Source organism: Humulus lupulus, chromosome 9 (genome assembly GCF_963169125.1).
Source record: "Humulus lupulus chromosome 9, drHumLupu1.1, whole genome shotgun sequence".
Classification (NCBI taxonomy): domain Eukaryota; kingdom Viridiplantae; phylum Streptophyta; class Magnoliopsida; order Rosales; family Cannabaceae; genus Humulus; species Humulus lupulus.
In genome coordinates this window covers 128,434,936-128,462,720 of record NC_084801.1, presented here as the reverse complement: position 1 = coordinate 128,462,720, position 27,785 = coordinate 128,434,936, and the positions used below count along the sequence as shown (strand labels likewise).

The 27,785-nt window shown below is 43.0% G+C and overlaps 2 protein-coding genes across 18 annotated transcripts; both read right to left on the bottom strand.

Annotated features, from left to right (window-relative positions):
* LOC133802419 (uncharacterized) lies at nucleotides 1-27,209 on the bottom strand. Of its 17 annotated transcripts, none has more exons than XR_009877310.1 (8): nucleotides 26,934-27,209; nucleotides 26,283-26,418; nucleotides 20,150-20,226; nucleotides 19,209-19,426; nucleotides 5,984-6,041; nucleotides 5,688-5,763; nucleotides 913-4,315; nucleotides 1-838 (listed from the first exon to the last, which is right to left on the bottom strand). XR_009877310.1 is itself a non-coding variant. In XM_062240720.1 (7 exons), the coding sequence occupies exon 7, from the start codon at nucleotides 2,910-2,912 to the stop codon at nucleotides 1,956-1,958; it is 957 nt and encodes a 318-aa protein (XP_062096704.1). In that variant the 5' UTR covers nucleotides 2,913-4,315; nucleotides 5,688-5,763; nucleotides 5,984-6,041; nucleotides 19,209-19,426; nucleotides 20,150-20,226; nucleotides 26,283-26,343; nucleotides 26,934-27,209; the 3' UTR covers nucleotides 1-1,955. The 17 variants fall into 17 exon arrangements, 1 of the variants encoding a protein (XP_062096704.1); XR_009877308.1 differs by having other exon boundaries at nucleotides 26,283-26,380; XR_009877313.1 differs by having other exon boundaries at nucleotides 26,294-26,380.
* LOC133802418 (uncharacterized) lies at nucleotides 17,289-19,202 on the bottom strand. Its single transcript, XM_062240718.1, has 3 exons — nucleotides 18,872-19,202; nucleotides 18,073-18,785; nucleotides 17,289-17,976 (listed from the first exon to the last, which is right to left on the bottom strand). Exons 1-3 carry the CDS (start codon nucleotides 19,029-19,031, stop codon nucleotides 17,449-17,451), a joined length of 1,401 nt encoding a protein of 466 aa, XP_062096702.1. The 5' UTR covers nucleotides 19,032-19,202; the 3' UTR covers nucleotides 17,289-17,448.
* Nucleotides 27,210-27,785: the final 576 nt, after the last annotated feature.

Sequence of the window (27,785 nt, the reverse complement as noted above, 5' to 3'; positions counted from 1 at the left end):
TAAGTTCGGTCATGCGAACATATGTTATAATAGAAAGAAATATTATAATATCAAAAGGCATTCTTTTACACCGCGAGCAGTACTGCTCGAATGTAATTGTTTAATTAAAAGTAAAAAGCTGCCCTTGCAGCAACAAAAACAAATTGTCTTTACAGTACGACCCGTGGACCGTGAAAACGAAATAAAAAGAGAAAAATTCTTAAGGAGCTGGAGGATCCTGAGGGTTGGGAGGAGTGCCTTGGTCGACCGAAGGACCAGCTTCAGCATCAGCACCATCAATCCCCTCTGCTAGGGAGATCTCTGGAGAGGCAGGCACTTTGGCCTTTTCTTCTTCTTCCAGCCGGATGGCGCACTGCGCCATCAGAGTCCTCTTCAAACGTTCAGTCAAGTAGTCAAAGTTAGCCTCCCGGTTATGCTTCCAAAATTCATAGAAGCAGAGGTGAGTGGCCTCCTTGTACTTCTTCAAATTCTTGGCCCCGTCCTCTTCGAGCTCCTACACTCGTTTTTCAAGCTCCCCCGTCTCCTGCCTGCTGGCGATCAGATCAAGCTCAAGCTGAGCACATGCTTGAGTGTTGAGCCTAGCACTTTCCCTGAATCTTTCCTAGGATTCGTTTGCTTTCTTCAGGGCATCTCGGGCATCCAGAAGCTCCTTGGTGAGAGTAGATTTGTCCTCGCACAGTTGTTCTTTCTATTTGGACAGCTCCCTATTCTCCTCAAGCAGCTTGTTGTGGTCAGCCTCAAGTGCTTGCTTAGTCTCGGCAAGCTAGGAGTCAAAGTTCTTTCCCTGAGAAACCAACGCCCCAAAACGGCGCCAGCCAACAGTTAAAGTTAGTAGCCCCTAAAGACAAAGAATAAGATAAAGTAAGGACAAGAAATCAGAAATAAATGATAAAGTAACAGGAGATAACTTACGCTGACTATCTCATTCAGCCCTCTCTTGACAACTTGATCAGCCTCCATGGAGGTAGTTTCAGTAATGGCTGCTTGGCTGTGTTTGTGCTTGAAGGGCTTGTATATCCTCTCCCTAGCTGAGCTGACCACGAGGCTGGGCAGGGAGCCTTCGGGCCGAGTGTCCAATGCCTCTTTGTAAGGAGCCTTGGAAGAAGGCTGTGGATCAGCAGGAGTGGGAGTCGCCTGCTCGGAGGAAGTTGGAGGTGAGTTCTCCTTGGAGGGGGTAGTGGCTGGAACATTGTCTGTTTGGGCCTTCTTCGAGGGAGTCTTGCTGCTTTCCCCTCGAGCCCTCTTGCTATCTTTCTTTTGAGCAGAAGAAGCAGCAGCAGCCTGGTAGTGCTCAAAAATGTCCTCGGAGTCCATACCTGCACAAAAGGAAGCAGCGCGAGCAGTAAGACTAAATGTTCACGCAGGGTAAAAGAATGAAAGCAAAAGGATTACAAGTAAAGTACCCGCGCTACAACTACTGGTCGTAACATTATTTACTGAACTACCTACTGCCTGGAAGAAATCTGAACTTAAGGAGGGAGCATTCTTAAAGTTGCCATCCCCATCAAATAGATGCGAGGGAATTGCCAAATGATTTAAAAGCGAGATTATTATACCGTTTTCATCCAACGAGTCGTCAGAAAGTTCAGTAGGCTCATCAGCCTTTTATTTTCCTTTGCCCTCAGGGGCCAAGGGTTTCTCCATTCGGTGAGGGATGGCAGGTTCCCTGATCGTAACCCCAGTTGGTCTCCTCCGCGGAGGAGATGCTTGGGCTTACTGCTCGAGTTCCACTTCGGCTTGGGCGTTTTCCGCCGAAGGTTCGCTCGTCGCTGGTTGGGGATTCCAGAGGCCGGCCAACCTAAGGTTAGCCTCAGTAACTAAATTTTTGACACTCTTATCAGCATTCGGCATGCTGGCTAAGAGTGCCGCCCTTGACTCCATCCCTGGAGTTGGGGTTGGACGTAACCATGGGCCTGGAACACAGTGAAATGTCAAGACATTGTGGCAGAAAAACACTAAGCAAAAAAGCTAGTGACGTAAGAATTTTTACCTCCTCGGGTGAAGGCCAAGTTGTCTACAGCTAAGTCGGGAGTAAGGAAGTATTCCTGGTGATACCTCCCCACATTGGAGATGTGAGTAGTATCAGCCAGGAAAGTGCGCCCGGTTTCTTGATGGAAAAAATGGAAAAACCCTGTACCTTCTTGGTTAGGGTTGAACTTAACGTCAAAAAGAAAGTTGACCTCGTGGGGAGTGGGCTCTGGCCATTTTTTGAGTTTGTAAAGGATATAGAGTGCGGCCAGCATTCTATATCCATTGGGGGTAATTTGAAAGGGGGCAACTCCAAAGTAATTTGCCAACCCCTGAAAGAATGAGTGAAGAGGCAAAGTGTCACCTGCCTCAATGTGAAACCGCGACCAGGCGCTGTAGGCCCTGCCTGGCAGGTTAGCCCTCTGGTCAAGGGAAGGTCTAACCAGGGTCACCCCTGTCAGTTTATACTTATTTAAGTAGTTGGCGATCATCCTGATCGTCACTCTACTCTGGGGAACAACATGCCACTCGACATTCGGCTGAGCAGCGTGTCGAGGACGGGCATGCCTTTGTACATTGGTGTCAGGAATATTTTCGCCTCGACCACTGGTCGATGGGGCATCAGCAGTAGGCTGGCATGAGGAGTTTGGGATTTTCCTTTTTTGAGCTTTAGTTTTTGTTCGAGCCATTCTTTGGGTTGGAACTGGAGAAGTGTTTGGGCTAAGGCGAGAGAAAGGGATATCTAGTATCAGAGTAGAGGGGTTTTCTTCGCCTTCAAGAAGCTGAGCTAGGAGGTCATCTTCAATGGGTATTTCTCCTCCCCAAGGGTCTTGCATATGAACTGCAAACAGACAAAGGAGGAGATAAGACACATAGCCTGGGGAGTTACGTGGGGGATTGGGATAACGTTGCTCGTGTCTATTGACCAGCAACATCCTACCCATACACTAAGTTTGGTGCTAACAATTTGAAAAACGGATCAAAAAGGAAATAAAACGTTTTCTGAAAAGAAACTTTTTCAACTCCTAAAGGGCGAGAAAAAACCCAGTTTTTTCAGCTAGCTTAAAGATTGAATTTTTACGTCGATCTTATGCCCTAAACCTATGATCCTTACTATCGAACTAACTCCTAACTTATATAAAGAAGAAATACACTCTTGTACCAAGCATCAGATGATTTATACAAAATCCTCATAAATTTCTACTCAAGATCGCAGGAAATCACAGAGCACAGTACCTACATGCATGGCATCACGAAAATTTTGAAAGACTAAGAGATTACCTGGGCAAAGGGTGGAGATTCAGAAAAATAAAAATTTCGAGTCGGAAAGATCTTCGGCAGGACGTCTGAATTGTTTTGAAATTCTGGGCTCCAGAGCAAAGTTCTTGAAAGTTCTTGATCGAAATGGTGAAGTAAAGGATCATAAGAGAGATAAAAAGGTTACTTATAGAGGCTGAAGTATAGCAAAAAGTGGCAATCATGACTTTCCCATTTTCAAAACGTGGGGGAGTGTATAAGCCATCGAATTGGTTTCTTGAAAACCGAAAAGGCGTGATTAGACATAATTATGTCACGGTTTTCAAAAACGCACGAAGACTCTGACATATTTCGTGGGGCATATGAACGGTTGTTTCCCTAAAGTTTCTTTATCGCTGGTCGCATTAAACAAACTTGGGGGGCAAATGTTATCCAAAAAATAGGCATGAATGACATGGCAGACATTTGGTACACGTGGCTGACACCTGGCGGAAGTCTTGTTAGACCATCGACTAGAAAGATTTCCGTGGCGCAATGCTCAATCATAATATACAACCAGCTTGGTCGTATGCTCGTTATATTTGGAGAAAATCTTATGCAGTTATGATCATATCCGAAATTATCTCCCATGATTTCTTGAGTATCTGATTATTTAGGAAAGAATATCTGTAACAAATTAATGTAATCTTCCTTGAGCCTATAAATAGAGAAAAATGGCTCAAGGAAGGGACTTTTTTTCTTTCTAATTACTGGAGATTAGAGATTTACGAGTGAATTAGAGCTATCACATTCGATACATTGTTTGTTCTTCAGAGGTTGGTGAAACTCATTGAACCCTAGTTCTTTGATCACTCCTTTGAAATATTATATCAATAATAGCTCAAGTGGACGTAGGTTATTACCAGATTCTGGGGCCGAACCACTATAAATTCTTGTGTGCTTTACTGTTTTTGTCATTATCCTCATTTCAATATATCTGTCTACATCAAGCATTTTTTACTCCGTGTCAGTTGACCAAAATCAGGGTCAACACATTGGTTCTCTTATATAATTGTCTTGGTTCTCTTAAATATCCAAGTAGAGTTTTAGCCTACAATACAGAATAAACACCATTAAAGTAAAACCAAAACTAAAATAAATTCCAAAACCCATCAGAACTTCCAAGGCATAATCAATATAATATATCTGCTCTTGGGATTTTAAACAATAATTATGATTAAATTGGTATACGATAATTAGTACATCACAAGCTTAGATAAGGCCCCATGAAGTTATGGACAATGTGGTGAAACATTTAGAGACAATTATTTTCACTCTAAATTTTAACAAAGACAGACACTCTGGGAAGTCACAAATCAGAGTTTGAATACAACAAACAAGACAAGCTTATATATTTTGGTTCCTTTCTTTCTTGAGTTGAAAGAGAATCAGCAGAGTTCATCACCACTCACCACTAACACTGAGAAGAGAAGCTGAACAACTCCTTAACATGCATGAGTCATGCCTCACTGATTGAAATGTAGAATGAAAATTATACAATAATATATCAGCATGAAATGAATGTAGCAGAAATATACCAAACAAACCACACATAAACCATAACATTTTTCTATCTGAAACAGCTAAGTGTAAGTCTATGCCAACCTGTTCAGCAGCTTAAACTCAGAATAAGGTATAAATATATAATAAATAATAAACACCACATAAATTTATATCAACTCAGTAACTAATTCAAGTACTTTACTTTGTATGTGAGAAGATACTTCAACTTAGTCAAGCCATAGCAAAAAGCAAGAGAATAGTCGAAAGTAGTTTCTGTGGTGCAATTATAAACATCAATCGTACAACTCTTCAATAATTAAAAGTAAACTTCCAAAAAAAAAATTAATGGCATGCAGAATCAATTGGTAGAAGATTTATTTAGCACCCTCAAATATCAAAAGCTGGCATAAATATATAAGGTTCTTGTGCAATTACAAAAGGCACCATTAAAAGTTGAAAAACACATCATAAAAAATTCTAGCATATTCCATCATCAAAAGTCAAACAACTTTTACTTAATATTATTAAACAATAAAAAAAAACTATCTCTCCATCAATATCTAAATAATCATCAAAATGTTCAGCAATAATCATAAAATCTATTCATATGAATATTCACCGAAATTCTAATTGATCTTCAATGAAACAAAAAAATAACTTTCACACTATCACCTCTCATAAAAACTATTCATATGAATACACTAACAATAAATGTCCTTTGTGTTATGTGTTTCTAATGTGTGTATCATATAGTCTTATTGTGCCACACGTGTCTATTTAATTTACATGAGTGTATTAAATTTAATTTTCCCCACACCAACTGCTTGTTGATGTATTATATATCTAATAATATGATAGTTATAAGATTATTAAGAATAGAGAGAACCAAATTAATAAAATTGACAAGTAGCTAGATCTACCTTTGTTGAGTATATGAGGCAAAGGCTGAAATTCAGGAGTGTTAAGATCATCTTCCATTTCTTAATCCATGCATACCTAAAATATTTAATTCCAAAATAGTAGCAAATTACACACAAATCAGCAACAAAATAGACCAGAAATCTACCATATTAATAATCCATTCAACCCAATAACAAAATACACCAAAAATCAGTCACAAAATATACCAAAAACTAGTAGTACAATATAAATAATATTCCATTAAAGCAGTAGAAAACTATACCAAAGATGGTATTTATTATTAGTATATGCTCACCTCAATTCATTTTCCAATTCTTCAATCCACTTCTTCAATTCTTGCACTTTCTTCTTTTCTGATTATTAACAAACAAACAAATTAATTATAAGTAAATAAACATGTACATCAAACTATATACTTGTCTCTAATTGAAGCATTACAAAATTTCCCATAGAAAAATGAAATGGTACCAAGAGCCATATATCGAAAATGTTGCTAAACTCATGGTTTTCATTATAGAAGTATGATATATTGATGATCTAGTAAATTCATCCAAATGTCAGAAATTAAGCTCTCTTTGAACATATTTGTTTATCATAAAGAAATGGTTGTTTTTATATAAAGGAACTGCCTCTTCATTTGGTAGTCATGTTTTAATTTAAGCTTACCTATAGGCTTTCTACATTTAAAATCTCTTGTCAAATAACTATTCTACAAAGCTAATCTGTGACGCCCCACGTCACTATGGCTGCTTTGTGAAATGACGACTGGCCCTACAAACCAACACGAGTCTTTTCAGCGTGCTTTGTCCGCACTCACATGCTTCCTAGGAAAACTTCCCAGGAGGTCACCCATCCCTAGATTACCCCAGGTCAAGCACGCTTAACTTTGGAGTTCTCAAGTGATGGGCTACCGAAAAGAAGATGCATCTTGTTGATATAGGTAGTACCCATCAATCTATTTAAGCCCTCTTCAACAGTGTAGTCCCATACCCACACAGTCTTAGAATTATCACACTTGACCTTCCCCAGGTGATGTGGGATTAGAAGTGTTACAGGTGGTATCAAAGCCACGACTATATTGGTCTTGAATGTTCCCACGAAATACACACGATAGCGACAAAGGACCTACTCGTTACCAAGTAAGTATATACATTGTTTTTGAAATATGTTTGTAATGTTTTTCTTGTATTATTTTCAGAAATTAGCCCAATGGACAAAGGTTAAAGCTATAAGAAAAATACCAAACCCTGAGTATGATAATGGATCCGATGTGGAGGATTAGACGCATATAAGAACACATCGTTAAATTTTAGAATATTTTCACTAGTTGTTTTATAAAAGAAAATGTTATTTGCTTTTGTTATTGTTTTATTGTTTAGTAAGTGTTAAGTATTTTTTTTTTTTTGGATTTAATTGAAAGTGTAAAGTTTGAATTCCTCTCTTATGGGTTAACCCATTTGTGAAGGCCCATTTGCTTTTCATTATTAGATTGGATCTAATAACAATTAATAAAGCAAGGGTTTAAATTCCTGTCTTTTGGGTCCAAGTGGAAGTTAGGGGGCCTTAGTAGTGGGTACGATATACTGAACCCAGCCCTCCTCCATGGAAGATTCAATTGTTAAGGCCCATTTACCCGAGTTGGACATAATTGTAATAGGGTAGTTTTAATAGATAGATGGACCTAATAGACAGTAGTACAATAGGCTAAGTTATAACCTCTACTTGTTTTGTTTATCTTAGATATTTTTTTTTTACAATTTTTTTTTCTTTTCTCTTTTGGGGAAACAGAAAAGAAATATGGAACAAGAACCAAGAAGATCTGAAAGACTAAATGGCCATGGAAAAGGCCGAGGCAGAGGCCGGGGAAGGGGAAGGGTGCGAGGAAGAGGAGTAGCCGCCACCCCTTTATATCAAGAATTTCCAGCAACCCCAGGAGTGTCAGAAGCACCCAATGTAGTGGAAGAGCCGACAGCTGCTGCTACTCGAATAAATTTGGAAAGAGAAAATGCCCGTCTTAGGGCAGAGCTAAGGAGAAGGGAAGAAGAATTCCAAATAAATTCAGGGCAACAACAAGTGGCGCAACAAGCATTCCTCTAGCACAATTACTACAATTAGCAGAACCTCGCTACGAGGCAGTGTATGAACGCTTTAGGAAGCAGCAACCACCGAACTCCGATGGCGGGTCAGACCCAATAGAAGCAGAAGAATGCCTTCGATCGGTGGAGTCTGTACTAGAACACATGCGTTTGGGGAACGAGGACCGAGTCTCATGCACTTCAAGTTTACTAAAGAAAGATGCCCGCATCTGGTGGGATATAGTGAAACAGACTAGAGATGTGAACGTTATGACTTGGGATGAGTTTATCCAAGTGTTCAACAAGAAATACTACAGTCCTGCGATTTTAGCCACAAGGGTGGACGAATTCATCACGCTTACTCAAGGGAATTCCTCTGTGATAGAGTATGCCAGGAAGTTTGATAGGCTGGCTAAGTTCGCGGCGAACATGGTACCCATTGAGACGCTAAGAATTCAAAGATTCGTGAAGGCACTGAAACCTATGATAGCTCGTGATGTGAAGTTGATTCGGGGGATAACCACTTATGCAGAAACATTAGAGGTAGCCTTGGAAGCTGAGCAGGCTGAAGAAAGGATTTGGAAAGAAGACGCGGCTAGACGGGACGCAAAAAAGAATAGCAATGAACTGAATGACCACAAACGAAAACATGACGGTGGTCAAAATCAAAAGGCCAACAAGAAGAACAAGACTACATCAGAAAGTAACGGGGATAAGAAGCCCTATGTGGAATATCCCCAGTGCCCTATATGCAAGAGGAAGCATTCAGGAGAATGCCGATATAAGACAAAAGGTTGTTTCAATTGCGGAGAAGAAGGACACATTAAAAAGGATTGCCCTAAGATGAAAGATCAAAAGAAAGATGACAAGCTTGTGCCAGCTAGGGTTTTTTCTCTTACTAGAGGTGAAGCAGAAACTAGTAATATAGTGGTAACAGGTCAAGTCACTATCTCTGGTAAACTATGCAATGTATTATTCGATTCAGGAGCTACGTATTCTTTTGTAGCTATGAATATGATTGATAGCTTAGATAGACCATGCGAACTTTTTAGAGATGAGTTTGTCACGGAGTTACCATCGGGGGAAAAAATGCTATCTAGTAGAGGCATACGTAGTGTTGTAGTTAGAATCGAAGGAAAAGAATTACTAGTAGATTTGATCGAGTTAGACCTTAAAGATTATGATATAATTTTAGGCATGGACTGGTTAGCAAAATATGGGGCAACGATAGACTGTAAGGGTAGGGCAGTCAACTTTAAAACAGAAGGTGGAGACCAGTTCACTTTTAAAGGAGAAGTTTCCCAAAATCGCATACTGATAGTCTCAGCTCTCAAAGCTCAACGGTTAATTAATAGCGGTTGCCAAGCGTTTCTAGCTAGTGTGGTGGACAAAGCACGAGAGACGCAACTCAAACCAAAAGATGTACCTATTGTATGCGAATTTCCCGAGGTGTTTCCAGAAGATCTACCGGGATTACCTCCGAGTAGGGAAATCGAGTTTGAAATAGAATTGGCACCTGATACTGCACCAATCTCGAAAGCTCCCAACTGAATGGCACCTACCGAACTAAAGGAGTTAAAGATCCAACTGCTGGAGCTATTAGACAAGGGTTTCATTCGACCAAGCTATTCGTCGTGGGGAGCACCAGTATTGTTTGTTGTGGATGCTCAAAATTCCATACTTGTAAGAGATCTAAAGCGCGTGGTAAGGTCCCATAAATGCCTAAGAAGATGGCCCCGTGAGCCCCAGCGCCTTATGTGCCATGGCCCTGAGCAGATGGCCTCGCGAGCCCTAGCGCCTTGTGCGCCACGGCCCTTAGCAGGCGGCCTCGCGAGCCACAGCGCCTCGTGTGCCACGGCCCTCAACAAATGGCCTCCCAAGCCCCAGCTCCTCGTGCGCCACGGCCCTCAACAGACGGCCTTGCCTAGCCTCGCCATGGCTGCGTCACGAGGGCCTCGCGAGGGAGCATCATGCACCCTTCACCTCAAGATGCATCTTATATGGAGACCAATGGAAACCCCACCATCTAGAAGTGAAAGCCCAAGTATGATTCAGAAAGGTCATGTTAGTCCAATCTTGTACGGGGTACGGCTTTTAAGACCCCGTACGCCTGACCATGGCACTCTTGCTAGACAAGTAGTTGGAGCACTGAGAGAGAGGACATGGCCTGCATGCTCCCAACCAGATGTCAGAGTCGACACCACTACCACCTCACCACTCCTCTGACATTCGTACGGTCAAGTAGTGGAGACATTCTCATGGTACCTGGCCATGTACTAGTGTCAACACCACTACCTCTGAGACCACTCACCTAACAGTGTACTAGCGTACTACCTGGTCCCCTGGGCCACATTGTATCAGGGGCCATTAGAGCCCACTATAAAATAAACTCCACTTCCATTTGGAAAGGGGATGGAAAAATTACTGTAGCAGTGCACCATAGTGAGTGCAAACTGATTTCACCATTTTTCTTCTGCAATTGTTCTTGGAGTTTATACTTAGATTTCTAAAGCTTTTCTTTTGATAATCTTTACTTTGCAATTTTTCTAACTTAACTTAGTTGACGAGTTCTCACCATCAACAGTTTGGCGCCGTCTGTGGGAAACTAAGTACCAAGCTACTATTCTACCATTACATCCGACAAGAAGAAATGCCAAGACATTCAAAGCAACTCAGGGAGCCACGAGAGGTGGAGGTCCACCTTAACGGAGTCCAGCTGAAGGCCTCCATGAAGGATCCCCCTCCACCCAGAGATGTGGAGCCCCCAAGGGATCCTGAGGTTCTCGAAGGTGATAGAGAGGTCTCATCACCGGCCGTCCCGCCCGGAGAGAGTCCTCCAAGGGCACCACCGGGGAATGCCAACGAATTTCCGCTCCCTAAACCACCACACGTACCGAACTCCGGCCGGCAGGATCCGGGCCCCTCGACGCTTAGACATGATAAGAATCCCCGGGTCCATTCCATGAACTCGAGTTTTAAATCTCGATTCTATGAAGAAGAAATACGTGAGCTCCACCGTAAGAACCAAAGGTTGGAGACCACCCTGGAGAATATGCAAGAGGTGCTGAATGGCCTATTGCGAGGTAAGTCGAGTGTGACCTTGCCCAAGAGAAAAGAGAAAGGTCGAGAGAGGGCAGAGACCACCGTACCGGTAGACGATTGGAGGACTCGACACTCCACCAGTAACACCCCCCGAATGAAGCAACGCGAACATCCTGAACCACCGAAGCAGGCCCAGAAACCAGAGCCGCGGACCAATGTTGCCCCTCGCAACGAGAACGAGGTCACCTCTAAGAGAGCACCCTCAGATTTACGAGAGGAGCTCAACAAAAAGAGGGCAGGTAAAGGGACCACGCCCCCTATGCCGCCTCGAGAGGGCAAAGGAAAGTGGGATCTTAACCCGTCCGCTTTAAGGGACTCCCTAAGCAAGAGGAGGCAGGACCTGGACACAGAAATGAGGAGCCTGCGAAGCAAGATCGTCACCGCCTCTGGCGGTCAGGCTTTTGAGGAAGAGTTTGACCATGAGTCACCCTTCGTGAGGGAGATCCAAGCCATCCGGCTCCCTGGCAACTTTAAGGAACCCAATATGACCCCCTACGAAGGAAACACAGATCCAAAGTACCACCTGGACGCATTTAATGACCTGATGAAGCTGAGGGAAATTAGTAGCGGAGCCAGATGCCACTGCTTTGCTGTCACATTGAAAGGACCCGCATACAAATGGTTCAAAAGACTAAGGCCATGGTCCATCAGATCCTGGTAGCAGTTTTCTAATGAATTCCTCCAATAGCACCACGCCGTGCGGGACTACACGATGCCGGGCACCAGCCTTGCCAATGTGAAGCAAGGAGAAAAGGAGAGTCTAAAGAGCTACATTCATAGGTTCAACATGGAGGCCGCTAAAGTGGGGAGCCAGACCCGCCGGGAGTTAAAAATGGCCATTACAGCCGGGGTGTGCCCGGGAAGCAAATTGTGGGACAACATGCTAAAGAAGGAAGTCACCGACCTAGATGACTTCTACGAGAGGGCGCAGAAGTACATTCGTGTGGAGGATGGCCACGCAAAATTAAAGGCAGGAAAGGAGGAGTCCAACGCGAAGCCCCCAGCTAATGAAGGGTCAAATGGAGCAAAGAAGAAGAAGGCGTATGAAGGGTCAAGGGATGATCAACAGAGGAAGACCAAGCGGGGGAGCGGTCATAGGGAGACCGCTTACACTTTCTATACGAACCTAACAAATTCAAGGGAGCATATCTACCTCACCAACGAGGACCGAGTACCCTTCAAAAAGCCCCCACCAATGAGAAAGGACCGATCCAAAAGGGATCCCAGTAGATACTGCCAGTACCACAAGGATATCAGTCACAGCACGGCAGAGTGCATCCATTTAAAGGAAGAAATTGAGGAGCTCATCCGCAGGGGGCACCTCGGTCGATATGTCAGGAGAGAAAGGTCGAAGCCAGAGGACGAGCCTGCGACACCTCGGGCGCAAGGGCGAGCCCCAGAGATACAGGGGGAAGTCCAAACCATTTTCGGGGGTCCAGGATTTGGGGGAGATTCTCGGAAGGGACGAGACAGGTATGCTAGGGAAGCCAGACGAAGTCCGCCACCCTGTGTCATGAGTTTGGAACAACGACCCCCAAAAAGCTTCAAGGGAGAAAACGACTCAATCACATTCAATGAGGAGGATGCACGGGGGGTACATTTTCCCCATAACGATCCACTGGTGTTGACAGTTCTGTTGGCAAATATGCGTGTGCATCGGGTCCTGGTGGACAATGGGAGCTCAGTGGACATCCTGTATCGCCCTGCCTTGGAAAATATGGGACTGGGCATTCGTCACCTGAAGCCCTGCCAATCTTCCCTGTATGGATTCACGGGGGACTCAGTGCAACCCCTAGGGATGATCGAATTGGCACTCACCATGGGGGAGCAACCTCGGCAGAATACAGTCATGGCTAACTTTGTCGTAGTAGATTGTGCTTCAACTTTCAATGCGGTATTGGGGAGACCATCCCTAAGAGAATTGAAAGCCATAACTTCTATATATCACTTGTTCGTCAAGTTCCCAACTCCAGGAGGGGTCGCTAGTATGAAAGGAGAACAGAGAGAAGCAAGGGAGTGCTACAACACCTCCCTCCGTGCGCCTGTGAAACCGCGGGAACCAATGGCCATGGTGATACATGAGGCGCTACGTGTGCCCGCAGGGAGCCCGCAGGAGCTAGACCCCCGAATCATGGAGGAGTCAGGAGCAGAACCAGTGGAGGAAGTAGAGGAGGTTATAGTAGTAGAGGAACCATTGACATAGCTGAAGGTAGGAAGAAGCCTGCAAAGTGACGTGAAGGAGGGGTTGATAAGGTTTTTGAAGGATAATCTGGATGTATTCGCATGGAGTCACGAAGATATGGTGGGTATAGATCCCAGTGTTATGTGCCACCATTTGAATATCTCCCCTGAAGCGAGGCCCGTTAGGCAGAAGAGGCGGGCGCTAGACCCAGAAAGGTACGCAGCCTTAAAGGAGGAGGTCGACAAGTTGAAGACCAATGAGTTTATCCGTGAGTCATTTTACCCTGTATGGGTGTCGAATCCAGTACTAGTCCCAAAACCGAATGGGAAATGGAGGACCTGCATCGACTTCTCAAACCTGAATAAAGCTTGTCCTAAGGACAGCTTCCCGATCCCGAGGATAGATCAGTTAGTAGATGCGACGGCAGGGCATGAATTACTGAGCTTCATGGATGCCTACTCTGGATACAACCAGATTCCTATGAACCCAGCGGATGAAGAGCATACGTCGTTTATAATGGATAAAGGACTCTACTGCTATAAGGTGATGCCCTTCGGGTTGAAGAACGCGGGTGCCACCTATCAAAGGTTGGTCAATAAGATGTTCGCCAACCAGATAGGGAGGAACATGGAGGTATATGTTGACGATATGCTAGTAAAAACCAAGAATGCTACAGAGCTCAACAAGGACCTTGGTGAGATGTTTGACACACTCAGGAAGTATCGAATGAAGTTGAATTCCATCAAGTGCACCTTCGGTGTATCCTCAGGAAAATTCTTGGGCTTCATGGTCAACTCTAGAGGCATCGAGGCCAATCCTGATAAGATAAAGGCTCTGATAGAAATGAGCCCACCTAAGAGCAAGAAGGAAGTACAATGCCTAACGGGAAGGGTGGCGGCCCTTAATGGATTTATTTCGAGGTCAACCGACAAGTGCCTCCCCTTCTTTAACATCCTAAAAGGGAGCAAAAGTTCGCTTAGGATGAGGAATGTGAAGAGGCATTTATTAAGCTGAAGGAGCACTTGGGGAAGCCACCCCTGTTGGCAAAACCTGAGAAAGGTGAGAAGCTATACTTATACTTGGCAGTGTCTGAACATGCCATAAGCGCGGCCTTGGTTAGAGGGGAGAAGAAATAGCAACAACCTGTGTACTATATCAGCAAGCGATTGGTGGATGTGGAGAACCGGTACCCAGAGATTAAAAAGTTGGCCTATGCTTTAGTTGTGGCCTCGAGGAAGTTGAGACCCTACTTCCATGCTCATGCAATCGAAGTTCTCACGGATAGTCCTTTGAGGCAGGTCTTGTATAAACCTGAGACCTCAAGGAGGCTGGTTAAATGGTCGATCGAGTTAAGCCAATTCGATATCGTGTATACCCCAAGAGCTTCCATCAACGGACAGGTGCTAGCAGACTTCATAGTGGAGTTCACCAGTCAGCCGAATGGAGGAATAAATGAAAAAGGGGAGCAGTCTGTCATAGAGGAAGAACGAGGGGGTCAAGAGGAATGGAGTCTGCATGTGGATGGGGCGTCCAATGAAGGAGGGTCTGGAGCAGGTATCATGATGACGAGACCCGAAGGACACAAGATGTACTGTGCAATTTGGTTTGGGTTTGAGGCCTCCAACAATGAGGCGGAGTATGAAGCGCTCCTGGCAGGCTTGCGTTTAGCCCAGGAACTAAAAGTGACACGCCTTTGTATTTTTAGCGACTCACAATTGGTGGTGTACCAAGTGAAATGGGAATATCAGGCGAGGGGTCCCAAGATGGCAGCATATTTGGAAAGGGTGAAAGGCTATCTGGGACGGTTGGTGGCATACAACATAGAGCAGATCCCAAGAGAGAGGAATTCCCATGCCGATGCACTCGCAAAACTAGCTTCCACTAAGGATGGGGATATCTTGGAGTCGATACCCGTGGAGTACTTACCTAGACCCAGCATCGTAAGTGCGAACATACACATGGTTAGTGTTCCAAAGGAGTCGTTGGCTGAGCCGATTAAGAGATACCTGGAGGAAGGAACCTTGCCTGTGGACAAGAAAGAGGCCCGAAGGTTGGTGTATATGGCAGCTAGGTACACCTTGGTAGATGGGGTTTTATACAAGAGAGGGTTCTCGATGCCACTTTTGCGATGTGTAGAGGAGGAGGAGGCGCTAAAAATATTGCATGAGATACATGAGGGTGAGTGTGGTAACCATGAGAGTGGACCCTCAACGGCTAGGAAGGCCATATGACAAGGGTACTACTGGCCCTCCATGGAGAAAGATCCAAATGACTTTGCCAAGAAATGGGACAAATTCCAGAGACACGCAAACTACACTCGCAGGCCCCCAAATGAGTTAACTAGCATGACCAGCCCCTGGCCTTTCGTTATCTGGGGGATAGACTTGATCGGCGCCCTTCCCGCGAGTAAGGGAGGAGCGAAGTATGCAGTGGCAGCTGTGGACTACTTCACCAAGTGGGTTGAAGCGGAACCCCTCATGAAGATAACAGCCAAGCATATCACCTCATTCGTCAACAAATTCATTGTCTGTAGATACGGAGTGCCCTGCAAAATTATCTCCGACAACGGCACCCAGTTTGAGGGGGGAGCCTTTGAGGAATATTGTAGGGGAAGAGGGATAAAGAGAAGTTTCTCAGCAGTAGTGCACCCACAGGCCAATGGGCAGGTGGAGGCCATTAACAGAGTTCTTAAAAAGAACTTGAAAACCAAGCTAGAAAAGATGAAGGGAGCCTGGGTGGAGGAGCTGCCAAATGTGCTATGGGCCTACAGAACCACCCCGCGCACGACCACTGGAGAGTCCCCATTCTCCTTAGCATATGGGTGCGAGGCCGTCCTCCCAGTTGAGATGCAGGTTAGTTCCTTTAGGGTACATGCGTATGGGGACGAGGCCAACTGCGTAGCTCTGGCTGAGAGCTTGGACATGCTAGAAGAGAAAAGGGAAAAAACACAAATGAGAATGGAGGTATACCAGCAGCGCGCATCAAGGTATTACAACTCAAGGGTGCAAGAGAGAACTTTCAGAGTTGGCGACTTGGTGCTAAGGAAGGTACTCCCCAACACGTGAGACCCAGGGGCGGGGGTGCTAGGGGCGAACTGGGAGGGGCCCTACCAAGTCGCTCATTGCATACTCCCAAACACTTATAAGCTGGCGCGCATGGACGACACTGTCATACCTCGAGCATGGAATGCGGATCACCTTAGGAAGTACTACCAGTGAAGCGCCTGCACCCAATGCTAGAAGTATCGGTTTTCAACGTGTTGCATGTTATCTTAGCTCGGTAGACAAAAATCAAAGAGGTTACTTAGATAACCTCCCAAGTAGGTGTAAGTTCTTTTTTTTATGTAAGTCTTATATGTATCATTGTAACCTGAATTCTATGAATGAAACTGGTCACATCTTCATGCGCTATTTTTTCTACCATATGTGGGCATCAATCAAAGTGCCTGCCGAAGTAAACTTCACCAGACACTTGGGGGGTAATAGTGGCCCATGGAGATAAAGCATACAGCAAACAAGAGGATCCAAAAAAGGACCCCTTGCACCAGGATCCTAAAAAGGACCCTCTATCAGGAGGATCCTAAAAAGGACCCTATATCAGGAGGATCCTAAAAAGGACCCTATGCACCAGGAGGATCCTAAAAAGGACCCTCTATCAGGAGGACCCTAAAAGGGACCATGATCCTAAAAAGGACCCTCTAACAGGGGATCCCAAAAGAACCCATTGTATCAGGGCCTTAAGCAAAGTCCTTATGCATATAAAACAAGGAGAGGACCTTACAAGGCATCCCTTGGGTTCACAAGGATTAGCTACCCTTGTGAACATCAAGGAGGCCAAAAGGTCTTACAAAAAAAAAACAACAACATACTTCCAAATAAAAGGCAGATGCTCCCACAAGAGGAAAGACATTAGAGAGAGCACCCTCCAATAAGCCTAGAGCGGCCGCTAAGCCGTCTAGCCAAAAAGGGTCCTAAAAGAGACCCTTGCAAAAATAGTACTATGAATAACGACGAGAAGGACACTTCTCGCAAAAAAATAATAAGCGCGAGCAAGAATATATAAAATGATAGCTAGAACCCAAGGGGTCAAAATGTCCTTACAAAAGTAATCAAGAGGCAACAAAAAAGGTCCCAGTGAACCATTTCACATGGGCTCCAAAGGACCTCTAGCCTGGTAAATAAAAGAGGGGAACCTACCAAACCCCATCATGCAGGCTCAAAAAGACATCAAAAGCAGAAGAATAAGAGATAAATAACCACACATGTATATATATATTGAAAAAGGAGTCTTGATAACATGAAAAGATTCACAAAGTAAAAATAATAACAATAATATTACAAAGGCTCAAGGTGAGCATATGCCCACAGCGGGATAGTTGACAGAAATGAGGATATGACGACCTCAGGGCCTCCTACCACGGGCGCTCCACACGGCCGCTTGAGCAACGACGTGCTCGTCGAAGGAAGAAAAATCAAAGTTGGGGTCCTGCCTCCACACACCGTAAAGGACGTGGTCTATGGACCTATACTCGATAGCTGTCTGAGCCGCCTCTAAGGAAGCAATTCTCTCCTGCGATGTGGCTACATTGGCCCTAACAGCCTCGAGTTCGGCCCTAGCAGCCTCAAGTTCGGCCCTAGCAGCCTTGAGTTTGGCCTCTAAATAAGTGACTCTCTCCTGTGACGCAGCCGCGATAGCCTTGGTCCCCTGGAGTTCGCTCTCTAGGCTGTTGACCTTGTCTTGCAGCGTCGTGGCTTTGGCAACCGCCTTCAGCTTCCTTTTTGTCGAGACAGAAAGTTTGGACCGAACCCTTTTTAGTTCAGTCTGGGTGTCCTCAAGCTCCCCGACTCGGGTCGTGAGACGGTCCCTCTCAGCACTTGACGCGGAGAGATTGTTAGCCGAGTTGGCAAACCGCTGAGCCACAATATGGGCCTGCACAAGAAAGTTAACAACAGAAATAATAAGTAACAAAAAAAAATGTATGTACATCTATATATAATAGGTCCGACACAAGATGCATGAACTCACCCAAGTAGTGGTGCGCCTTAAAGTTTCCCCAAGGTCTGACAGAGCAAAACTCCCAAGACTGTTCCAGTCAGGCTCAGGGAGGTCCGAGGCGATTTGGGTGAACCACCGCCCGTAAGTGGATGACATACGATTCACCCAGGGCGCCCCATCCAGGCCAGGGGCACCTGGCTGAGTAAGGACAGATGACCCGCTCGCTGAAACGGGAGGGGGCGCAGAAAAAGTGGAAAAGTGAGGCCCAAGTAGATCAGAGGGGGGTGCTGGAAAATTGGCAAAGTAAGCCCCCGATGGACCAGGGTCGAGAGGAGCCTGAGTGAAAGCATCATAGCCCTCAGGGTCAGGGCAAACAAAACACCCCAGTATGGCATGCTGGTCTTGATATTGGGAGGCTATGTCCTGGTCATAAGAGGCATAAGGAGGGCATCCCCCAGGAGACGGGGGCAGCTGGTGAGGTCCCCCACGTTCAAGGGGGGCTTCCTCCGGCTCATCCTCAGCCTCACCTTCATCTGGGCAAGGCTCGACCGACATCGCCTTCATCTTCTTGGACCCGGGAATGGTCCACAGCAACTTGGGGTCAGAGACTGGGGACAGTTTGTGGAGGTTTAGATTCTCCACGGTGAATAAGAACGCCGCCTTTTTCAGGGCGGGGTCAGCATTAATGAGGCCCATCACGGCGTCCGCCTCCGACCCAACGACCAAGGGAACGGCAAATTGCTCTGCATGACCCACGCCATTGTCAAAACAAACATAAGTATAAAATAGTAAGTTCCAATAAAAAGAAAAGGAGGCTCAAGGTACTTACTGGGGGAGGCGTGGAAGTCCTCATGGGGAGAAAGAGGGCCCTTTACGAAGAAAATGTCCCGCTTCCAGGACCCCGGATTGGACACTGAGCCCTCTATCAAAGGGACCTCGCTATTGGCCTTTTGCAAATAGTAAAAGCCCTTGGACTTGGGAGAGGGCATGAGGTTATACAGGAAGTGCACCTCTAGCGTCGTAGGGGCACATTTGGCAAGTACCGCGAACGCAATGAAAAGGTAGCTCAAAGTCAACCAGCCATTGGGTGCCAGCTGAAGTGGGGCCAGGTCAAAGTAGTTAAGGACCACTACGAAAAATGGGTGCAAGGGGATGGTACCACCCACCTTCAGAATGTGCTCAGTAAGGGCCACGAAGCCGGCCCTAGGGCGGTCAGCCCGGCATGTCTCCAAAGGAGCGTATAAGGCGTACTCCGGAGGAACGCGGTAGTGCTTCATAATTTCTTTCAGTTTGCTTTCTGACACATGTGACACCAGTTCGGATGCCAGTAAAGGAACCTCGTCCGGTTCATTGGTAGATACATGTCGTCGTGCCCTCGGCATATCTGCAAAACCAAAAGAAAAAGGTGAGGAAGAGACAGGACACTTGACCCTCCATTTTCTCTTCCTAGCAAGAGTCTTCCACTGGGGGACCGGCTGCGGAAGCACTAGGCTAGGGAAGATTGAAATTAAGGGCTGAAGGGAAGCAGAAGCGGCCCCATGACAGTCATCAGGTGAGGATGGGCTGGGGGGCTCAGGCGGAAGGTGCCCCTCCATAAACTCCAACTCTAAAAGGGTCACCCTAAAGCTCGCTACATGGTCACTAAGGTCAGGGGGAAAGGTGTTCTGTCTCCTCTTAACGCCAAGTCAATTTCACTCTCCACCACCCAAATTTTACGCCTAAGGTCAGCCATGTGCTCAAGGTGACGGATATGGGCCTGCCTTAAGGAGTCATAGTCTTGGTAAGGGCTTTCCTCAGGGGACTCTGAGTCTGAGGACAGGTCAACAAACTCAACTCTCGGAGGTATGTCGAACGGACCATCACTGGCCATGAGACCTCGTCCCGAAAGCAAAAAGGCGTTCACGTATAAATGAAGGGATGGCTACAAAACACAAAGGAATGGGCTTAAAAGCTCTAGATGCAAACGCCCTAAATGATCCACTACAAGGTATTAAAAAAAAAGAGGGGCATGAAACTGGGCAAACTCACTGCGAACTCAGGCCAAGGTACCCCATCCCGAGTAATGCTAATTTGGACCCAAGGAACATGAGGGAAAAAGAAAATATACCTCAAGCAGGTAAAATGGAACACTGTCGAGGTCAAAAGGAGGTCGAGGGCCAAAATCACCAAATGGTCGAAATGCGTCTGCAAAAATAGACAAAAAGGATGTGTTAGCCTCCAAATAGACATACCAAAAAATTAGCTCATGTAAAAAAAAAATGAAATGAAAAAATAAAATGAAGGAAACTATGGCAAAAATGAGGATGTGGGGGATTGAACCCTCTACCTCTTGAAAGAGGAAGGATTCTCAAAACCACTAAGCCAAGGAAGTAAGGTGTAAATAAAAAGCCTTGCATGAAAGCCTATTTATAAGAATGAAAAAGAAGAGTCTACAAGAGCACCTAAAGGTCCTCTCCTAGACTGGGGGGCAAGTGTGGATGCTCAAAATTCCATACTTGTAAGAGATCTAAAGCGCGTGCTAAGGTCCCATAAATGCCTAAGTACATACTTGTGCCTACGTCCCTAGGTGTGTATTGGGAAGCCTTGCCAGGCAAAGCCCTAGCAAGCGTGCAACACGGGACCCCTGTCCCGCGCCTCGCGCGCAACGGCCCTCAACAGATGGCCTCGCGAGCCCCAGTGCCTTGCGCGCCACGGCCCTCAGCAGATGGCCCCACGAGCCCCAGCACCTCGCGCGCCATGGCCCTCAACAGATGGCCTCGCGAGCCCCAGCGCCTCGCGCGCCACGGCCCTCAGCAGGCGGCCTCGCGAGCCCCAGGGCCTCGTGCGCCATGGCCCTCAGCAGATGACCTCGCGAGCCCCAGTGCCTCGCGTGCCACGGCCCTCAGCAGACGGCCTCGCCTAGCCTCGCCACGGCTGCTTAACGAGGTCCTCGCGGGGGAGCATCTTGCACCCTTCACCTCGAGATGCATCTTCTATGGAGACCAATGGAGACCCCACCATCTAGAAGTGAAAGCCCAAGTATGATTCAGAAAGGTCATGTTAGTCCAATCTTGTACGGGGTACGGATTTTAAGACCCCGTACGCCTGACCATGGCACTCATGCTAGACAAGTAGTTGGAGCACTGAGAGAGAGGACATGGCCTGCATGCTCCCAACCAGATGTCAGAGTCGACACCACTACCACCTGCACCATTCCTCTGACATTCGTACGGTCAAGTAGTGGAGACATTCTCATGGTACCTGGCCATGTACTAGTGTCAACACCAGTACCTCTGAGACCACTCACCTAACAGTGTACTAGCGTACTACCTGGTCCCCTGGACCACATTGTATCAGGGGCCATTAGAGCCCACTATAAAATAAACTCCACTTCCATTTGGAAAGGGGTTGGAAAAATTACTGTAGCAGTGCTTGTTCTTGGAGTTTATACTTAGATTTCTAAAGCTTTTCTTTTGATAATCTTTACTTTGCAATTTTTCTAACTTAACTTAGTTGACGAGTTCTCACCGTCAACATTTGTCAAAAAGAAGGACGGGAGTATGAGGATGTGCATCGACTATTGAGAACTTAATAAAGTGACGATCAAGAACAAATACCCTTTACCTCGAATAGACGATCTTTTTGATCAACTACAAGGATCTACATTATTCTCGAAAATAGATTTGAGGTCAGGGTATCATCAGCTCAGAGTACGAAAAGAAGATATCCCAAAGACAGCTTTTCGGACTAGATATGGACACTACGAGTTTCTGGTAATGTCTTTTGGCTTAACAAATGCACCAGCATCATTCATGGATCTTATGAACCGTGTATTTAAGGACTACCTGGATAAGTTCGTTGTGGTATTTATAGACGACATATTGATCTACTCAAAAACGAAAGTCGAGCATGAAGAGCACCTACGACTGAAGTTGGGACGACTCAAAAGTCATTAGTTATACGCTAAGTTTAAGAAATGTGAATTCTGGCTAGAGAAAGTGGCATTTCTATGACACATTTTGTCTAAAAATGGCATGGAAGTAGATTCAGCCAAGATCGAAGCAGTGAAGGATTGGCCCAAACCCAAGACTGCCACGGAGGTGAGAAGTTTTCTGGGATTGGCAGGATACTATAGACGATTTGTTGAAGGGTTCTCCAAAATAGCTACACCCTTAACAAATTTGACAAGGAAGCAACATAAATTTGAATGGACGGAGAAATGCGAAGAAAGCTTCAAGACGTTAAAGGATAAGCTCATAACAGCCCCAGTTCTATGCGTCCCAAATGATAAGGGAAAGTTTGTAGTATATTGCGACGCGTCGAAGCAGGGACTTGGATGTGTTTTGATGCAAGACGAAAGAGTGGTCGCCTATGCCTCGAGACAGCTTAAGGAGTACGAACAGCGGTATCCGACTCATGACTTAGAGTTAGCAGCAGTAGTTTTCATTTTAAAGATTTGGAGGCACTATCTGTATGGAGAAAAGTGCGAAATCTATACGGACCATAAAAGTCTAAAGTATTTCTTTACACAGAAGGAGCTCAATATGAGGCAACAAAGATTGCTGGAGTTAGTAAAGGTCTATGATTGTGAGATCTTATATCATCTGGAAAAGGCTAACGTCGTGGCAGACGCACTTAGTAGGCGGAGTTACGGAAGCTTGTCAACACTTAAGGGGATAGCTCAACACTTACAAGATGATATTAAGAGGTCCGGAATTGAGCTAATAACTGGACAACTAGCTGACCTCACAATCAAGTCAACTCTAATGGAGGAAATAAAAGAGAAACAACAAGAGGACGAGTTTCTTCTTAAGATGAAGGCAGCATTACAAAGTTCATAAAATGATGATTTCTCCTTGACAAAAGAAGGCATGCTACAATATAGAAACCGAGTATGTGTGCCAGAAAGTGGAGGATTAAGAGAAAGTATTATGAAGGAAGCGCACACTACTCCGTATTCACTTCACCCGGGATCGACCAAGATGTACAACGATGTCAAGGCAATGTATTGGTGGCAGGGGATGAAGAAAGACATCGCAGAGTTTGTAGCAAAATGCCTTACATGTCAACAAGTTAAGGCCGAACATCAAAGACCCGCTGGAACTTTGCAACCATTAGATATTCCCGAATGGAAATGGGAAGATATAGTGATGGACTTCGTGACGGGATTACCAAGGATCACCAAGCAGCATGACTCTGTTTGGGTGATAGTAGATAGACTCACAAAATCTGCTCACTTCTTACCAGTAAGAACAGTTTATAATGCTGAGCAGTATGCAGAGCTTTACGTGGCGGAGATAGTACGACTACATGGAGTTCCAAAGACGATAGTCTCCGATAGAGGATCGATTTTCACATCAAAGTTCTGGGAAGATTTACATCGTGCAATGGGCACTAAGTTAAAACTAAGTTCGGCATTTCACCCTCAAACTGATGGTCAGTCAAAACGCACCATACAAATATTAGAAGATATGCTGAGAGCGTGTGCTTTAGACTTCTCAGGATCATGGAGCAAGTGTCTTCCATTAATAGAATTCTCTTACAACAACAGTTATCAGGCAACGATAGGCATGACGCCTTATGAGGTGCTATATGGAAGGAAGTGCCGATCACCACTTCATTGGGATGAGGTTGGTGAAAGACAATATTTAGGACCTGAGGCTGTAAGAGAAGCAACTGGGGCAGTAGAAAAGATAAGAACAATGAATGATTTCCGCTCAAAGTCGCCAAAAAAGCTATGCCGACGCTAAGAGACGAAATGTTGAGTTTTTAGTAGGCGACTAAGTCTTTCTCAAAGTTTCTCCAATGAAGGGAATTATGCGTTTTGGAAAGAAAGGAAAGTTAAGCCCGAGGTTTATAGGTCCTTTTGAGATATTGGACAAAGTACGGCATGTAGCATATCAATTGGCTTTACCGCCATCATTAGCTGAAACACATAATGTTTTTCATGTATCGATGTTGAGAAAATACATATCAAATCCATCCCATGTGCTCGATTACAAGGCTCTGGAGTTAAAACAAGATTTCAGTTATGAAGAACGGCCAGTACGCGTTCTAGAGCAGGGAACTAAGGAGTTAAGGTCCAAAAGTATCCCTATAGTTAAAATCTTGTGGAGCAATAGCACTGAAAGAGAGGCAACATGGGAATTACAGGCAGATATGAGGAAATGATATCCCGAGATATTTGGAGAGTAAAATTTTCGAGGACAAAATTTCTTTAAGGAGGGAAGATTGTAATATCCAAGTAGCTCAGTTATTTAATTGTTTGCTATTTAGTTATGATATGTTCATTAATAGTGTTAATTTAAAATAATACTTTTAGTTGTGGTATTATTTTAATTAATTTTAGAAAAGTGAGATGATTGCATAGATTACCATAGAACTATCTTATTAGATAAATTGGTATTTATCTTTAAGTTTAGAAAATAGTATGTTTAATTATATAAGTCCCTTGAATATGAGGATCACGATAGGATATTGTTGGAGTTTTAAGTGGTTTAGTTTAAAAAATAGGAATTTTGTCAATAGATAAATAATAAATATATATTCCCTAGAACTATGTCATTCGGTTATGTAAAAATAACAAGATAAGTTTTGAATATTATTGTTTATCTATTAAAAAAAATCTTGGGATTAGATATTTTATTCCCATAACTAAAAGCCACTGATAGGAATGTTAAATCTATTTAAAATAGTTGGAATATATATATATATATATTATAGATATTACTTACATAGTTGTTAGATAATTAGACGATATGGAGTATATATATATATATTTGTTTATAATTTTATCTCATATTTTGGTAATGGCAGATATTAAAGATTTTTTTTATTTTAATTTATGAATAGAAATATCTACATAATAAATCATTAGAGCTTATGGAAATATTCCTTAGAATAAGGGAATTTAAATTTTTTAAGTTAAATTAATAATTGGAAGTTGGCCTAAGTTTAGTTTTTAAGTTGAAAAATTCTAGAGATATTTGTTTAGTATTTCAAATTTTAAATAATTATTGTTAGGTCATATAAGTCTATAAATAAGAGCATTAAGGAGAAGCTTTGAGTTGATAAATTAAGAAGAAGAGAAGAGAAAGGCTTTGTGGTCGAAAGTTGTAGATCTCTTCAGTTTTTGGAGGTTCGGGTATTGTTTGGTTAATGTAAGTTTGTGTCACTTTTGTTATCTTTTTTATGATTTAAATAATATTCTAAGTAATTAATGGAGTTTTAATGATTTTAGGGTTCAAGTGGTTATCTGATGAAGAAAGTGGTTTTTGTTGTTTCAATCATATTCTTTGGGTTCCACACTTTGCAATCTCTCACGCTCGTTCTTTAATTCTGAGGTAAGGAAAATTAGGCAGTTTAGTATTAGGATCTAGTTATATGATTTGTGTTTGTATGATATAACATTTCAGGTACAATAAAGGAGTAAGTGTGTCTGAACCTAAGGTGTCCAATGATTTATGACGGACCTATGTCCGATAGGCTCGGTTGCCAAAACTTTATGACGGACCCTTGTCCGATGTATGACGGACTTTTGTTCGGGGCTTAATTGCCACCCCTGTATATTAATTTATCTTTTTATTATATCTGCCTTGTTATTATGACCCATAGTTATGATTATAATTATGATATATGACCTATGATTTATGATCTATGACCTATGACCTATGACTTAGAGTATGATCTGTGATCTATGACTTAGATTTATGATTTAGAATTATGACTTAAGATATGGTATGATCTAGATGTTTGTGTTTGTATGACTTTTGTGAATTTATGTTATGTTTGATTATATGACTAACACTTGTTTGTATTTTCTTTACTGGGCTTAGAAGCTCACTCCTTATGATGTTGTTATTTCAGGAAATTAAGGATAGAAAGGCCAGTGGCGAGGGGGACCTAAGAGCTTCGTAGTGTATTCGTTGGGGACCATATAGTCGAGCAAGATTGAGCGGGCCAAATTATTTATTTATTTAAAATTTTATTTTAAAGTTTGTTTCATTTTTATGTTAAAGACAAGTATTTTATTTTTATAAAATCATGGATCCATGTATTTATTTTTAAGCTTTTATTAAATAAAAGAGCAATATTTACGATTATGACCCAACACTGTGTTCTCGGTAATCTATGAGAATTTAGGGCGTTACATAATCCCAAGCTTTTTTCTATAATCACTACCAAGCACATGATCAAAGATCGAAAATGTCGCAAACATATATAAGTATATATATATATATATTATTTCAAAGAGATAATACCATAACCAAACCTCTGATAGTGACGACCTCTTCCACAATCTTGACTCAATAACCATGATCACTTCCAAAACCACCATATTAAAGGTCAACCGTTAATCCTCCATAACCATGTTAACCATCAAATTATTTGAGAAATCTCAAACCACAAATAATATGTCATATAAGGTTAAACATATAAACGTACATACATACATTCTAAAAAAACAATATAAATCAAAACAAAAATTAAAAAAACACATAGATATCACAATATTTAGGATGCCGAGAGAGACCTAAGGTGTGCACACAACAAACCCTTAAAGTCTTCCCCGTTCACACACACACAAAAAAGAGCACAAAATTAGTAGAGAAGAAAATTGAAATATGTATATAAAATAAATATATATATATATATAAACTTGATTGAGAGACTTTTCACCAAATAAAAAAAAAATCTGTAAAACAAAACAGAAATTAAAATAAAATACATAAACACACATATACATATATATATATATATAGAGAGAGAGAGAGATTAATAGAGAATGTGAGAAAGAGGGAGCCTACTGTGTTAGAAAAAACACACACACACACACAAATGTCATATAAACAAGTGAGATAGGCGGTAAAATAAAAAACCAAACCTTGAAATGGGTTTGGAGAGTAAGATACCTGTCACCCACCGATCTGAGGGAGGGAGCTTGAGAGTAGAGGGGATCCGAGGCAGGAGCTTGAGAGAAAATGAGCCCAGCGTCGTTGACGAGAGACCTCAGCTGCATGAGAAGGTTTGGGTTCGTCACCTTCTTTTTCTTCTCCTTCAATTTTGTGCTGATGAGAAAAAATGAACCCTAAGCCCAATTCGGGGTTCGGGGCTGAAAGTGAAGGGAGGGAGACTTGTATAGAAGGAAATGAAAATTTTGGAGGGGTTTTTTATTGGTTTCACGCGAAATAAATTATGGGTGAGGATATAATATTGGTTGCAAACAACTAAATGAGATTTGAATAATCTATGTATTTTTTTATAATATATTATTAAATTGGTGGATCATAATTTAATAACACTATTATATAAAAAATAATTTTAATTACTTTTACAAGAAAAAAATTATACTAGAACACCATAATAAGTATTATTAATAAAATTTTATTTAAAAAAACTTCTTTTATTAAATATATAATAACTAATTGAATTAATAATTAAAAAAATTAGACAATTAATGAAAAATTATTTTTTAACTAATAACTACTCTATGTTGCAAATTAATAATTAATACTTTTTTATGAATATATTTATATAATATAAATTTTTTAAATTATTTTCAATATTTAACCAATAAATAGAACAACTTATTTTCAATATTACACTGATTTTATAAATATGATAAAGAATAATGTAGTTAAATTAAATTTAAGTATATTATTCTTTATATCATAGCTATTTAAATTTAATATAAAAATTATTAATTATAAATACAAAAGTTAATAATATGAAAATTTTAGAAACAAAAAAAATCTAATTTTAAA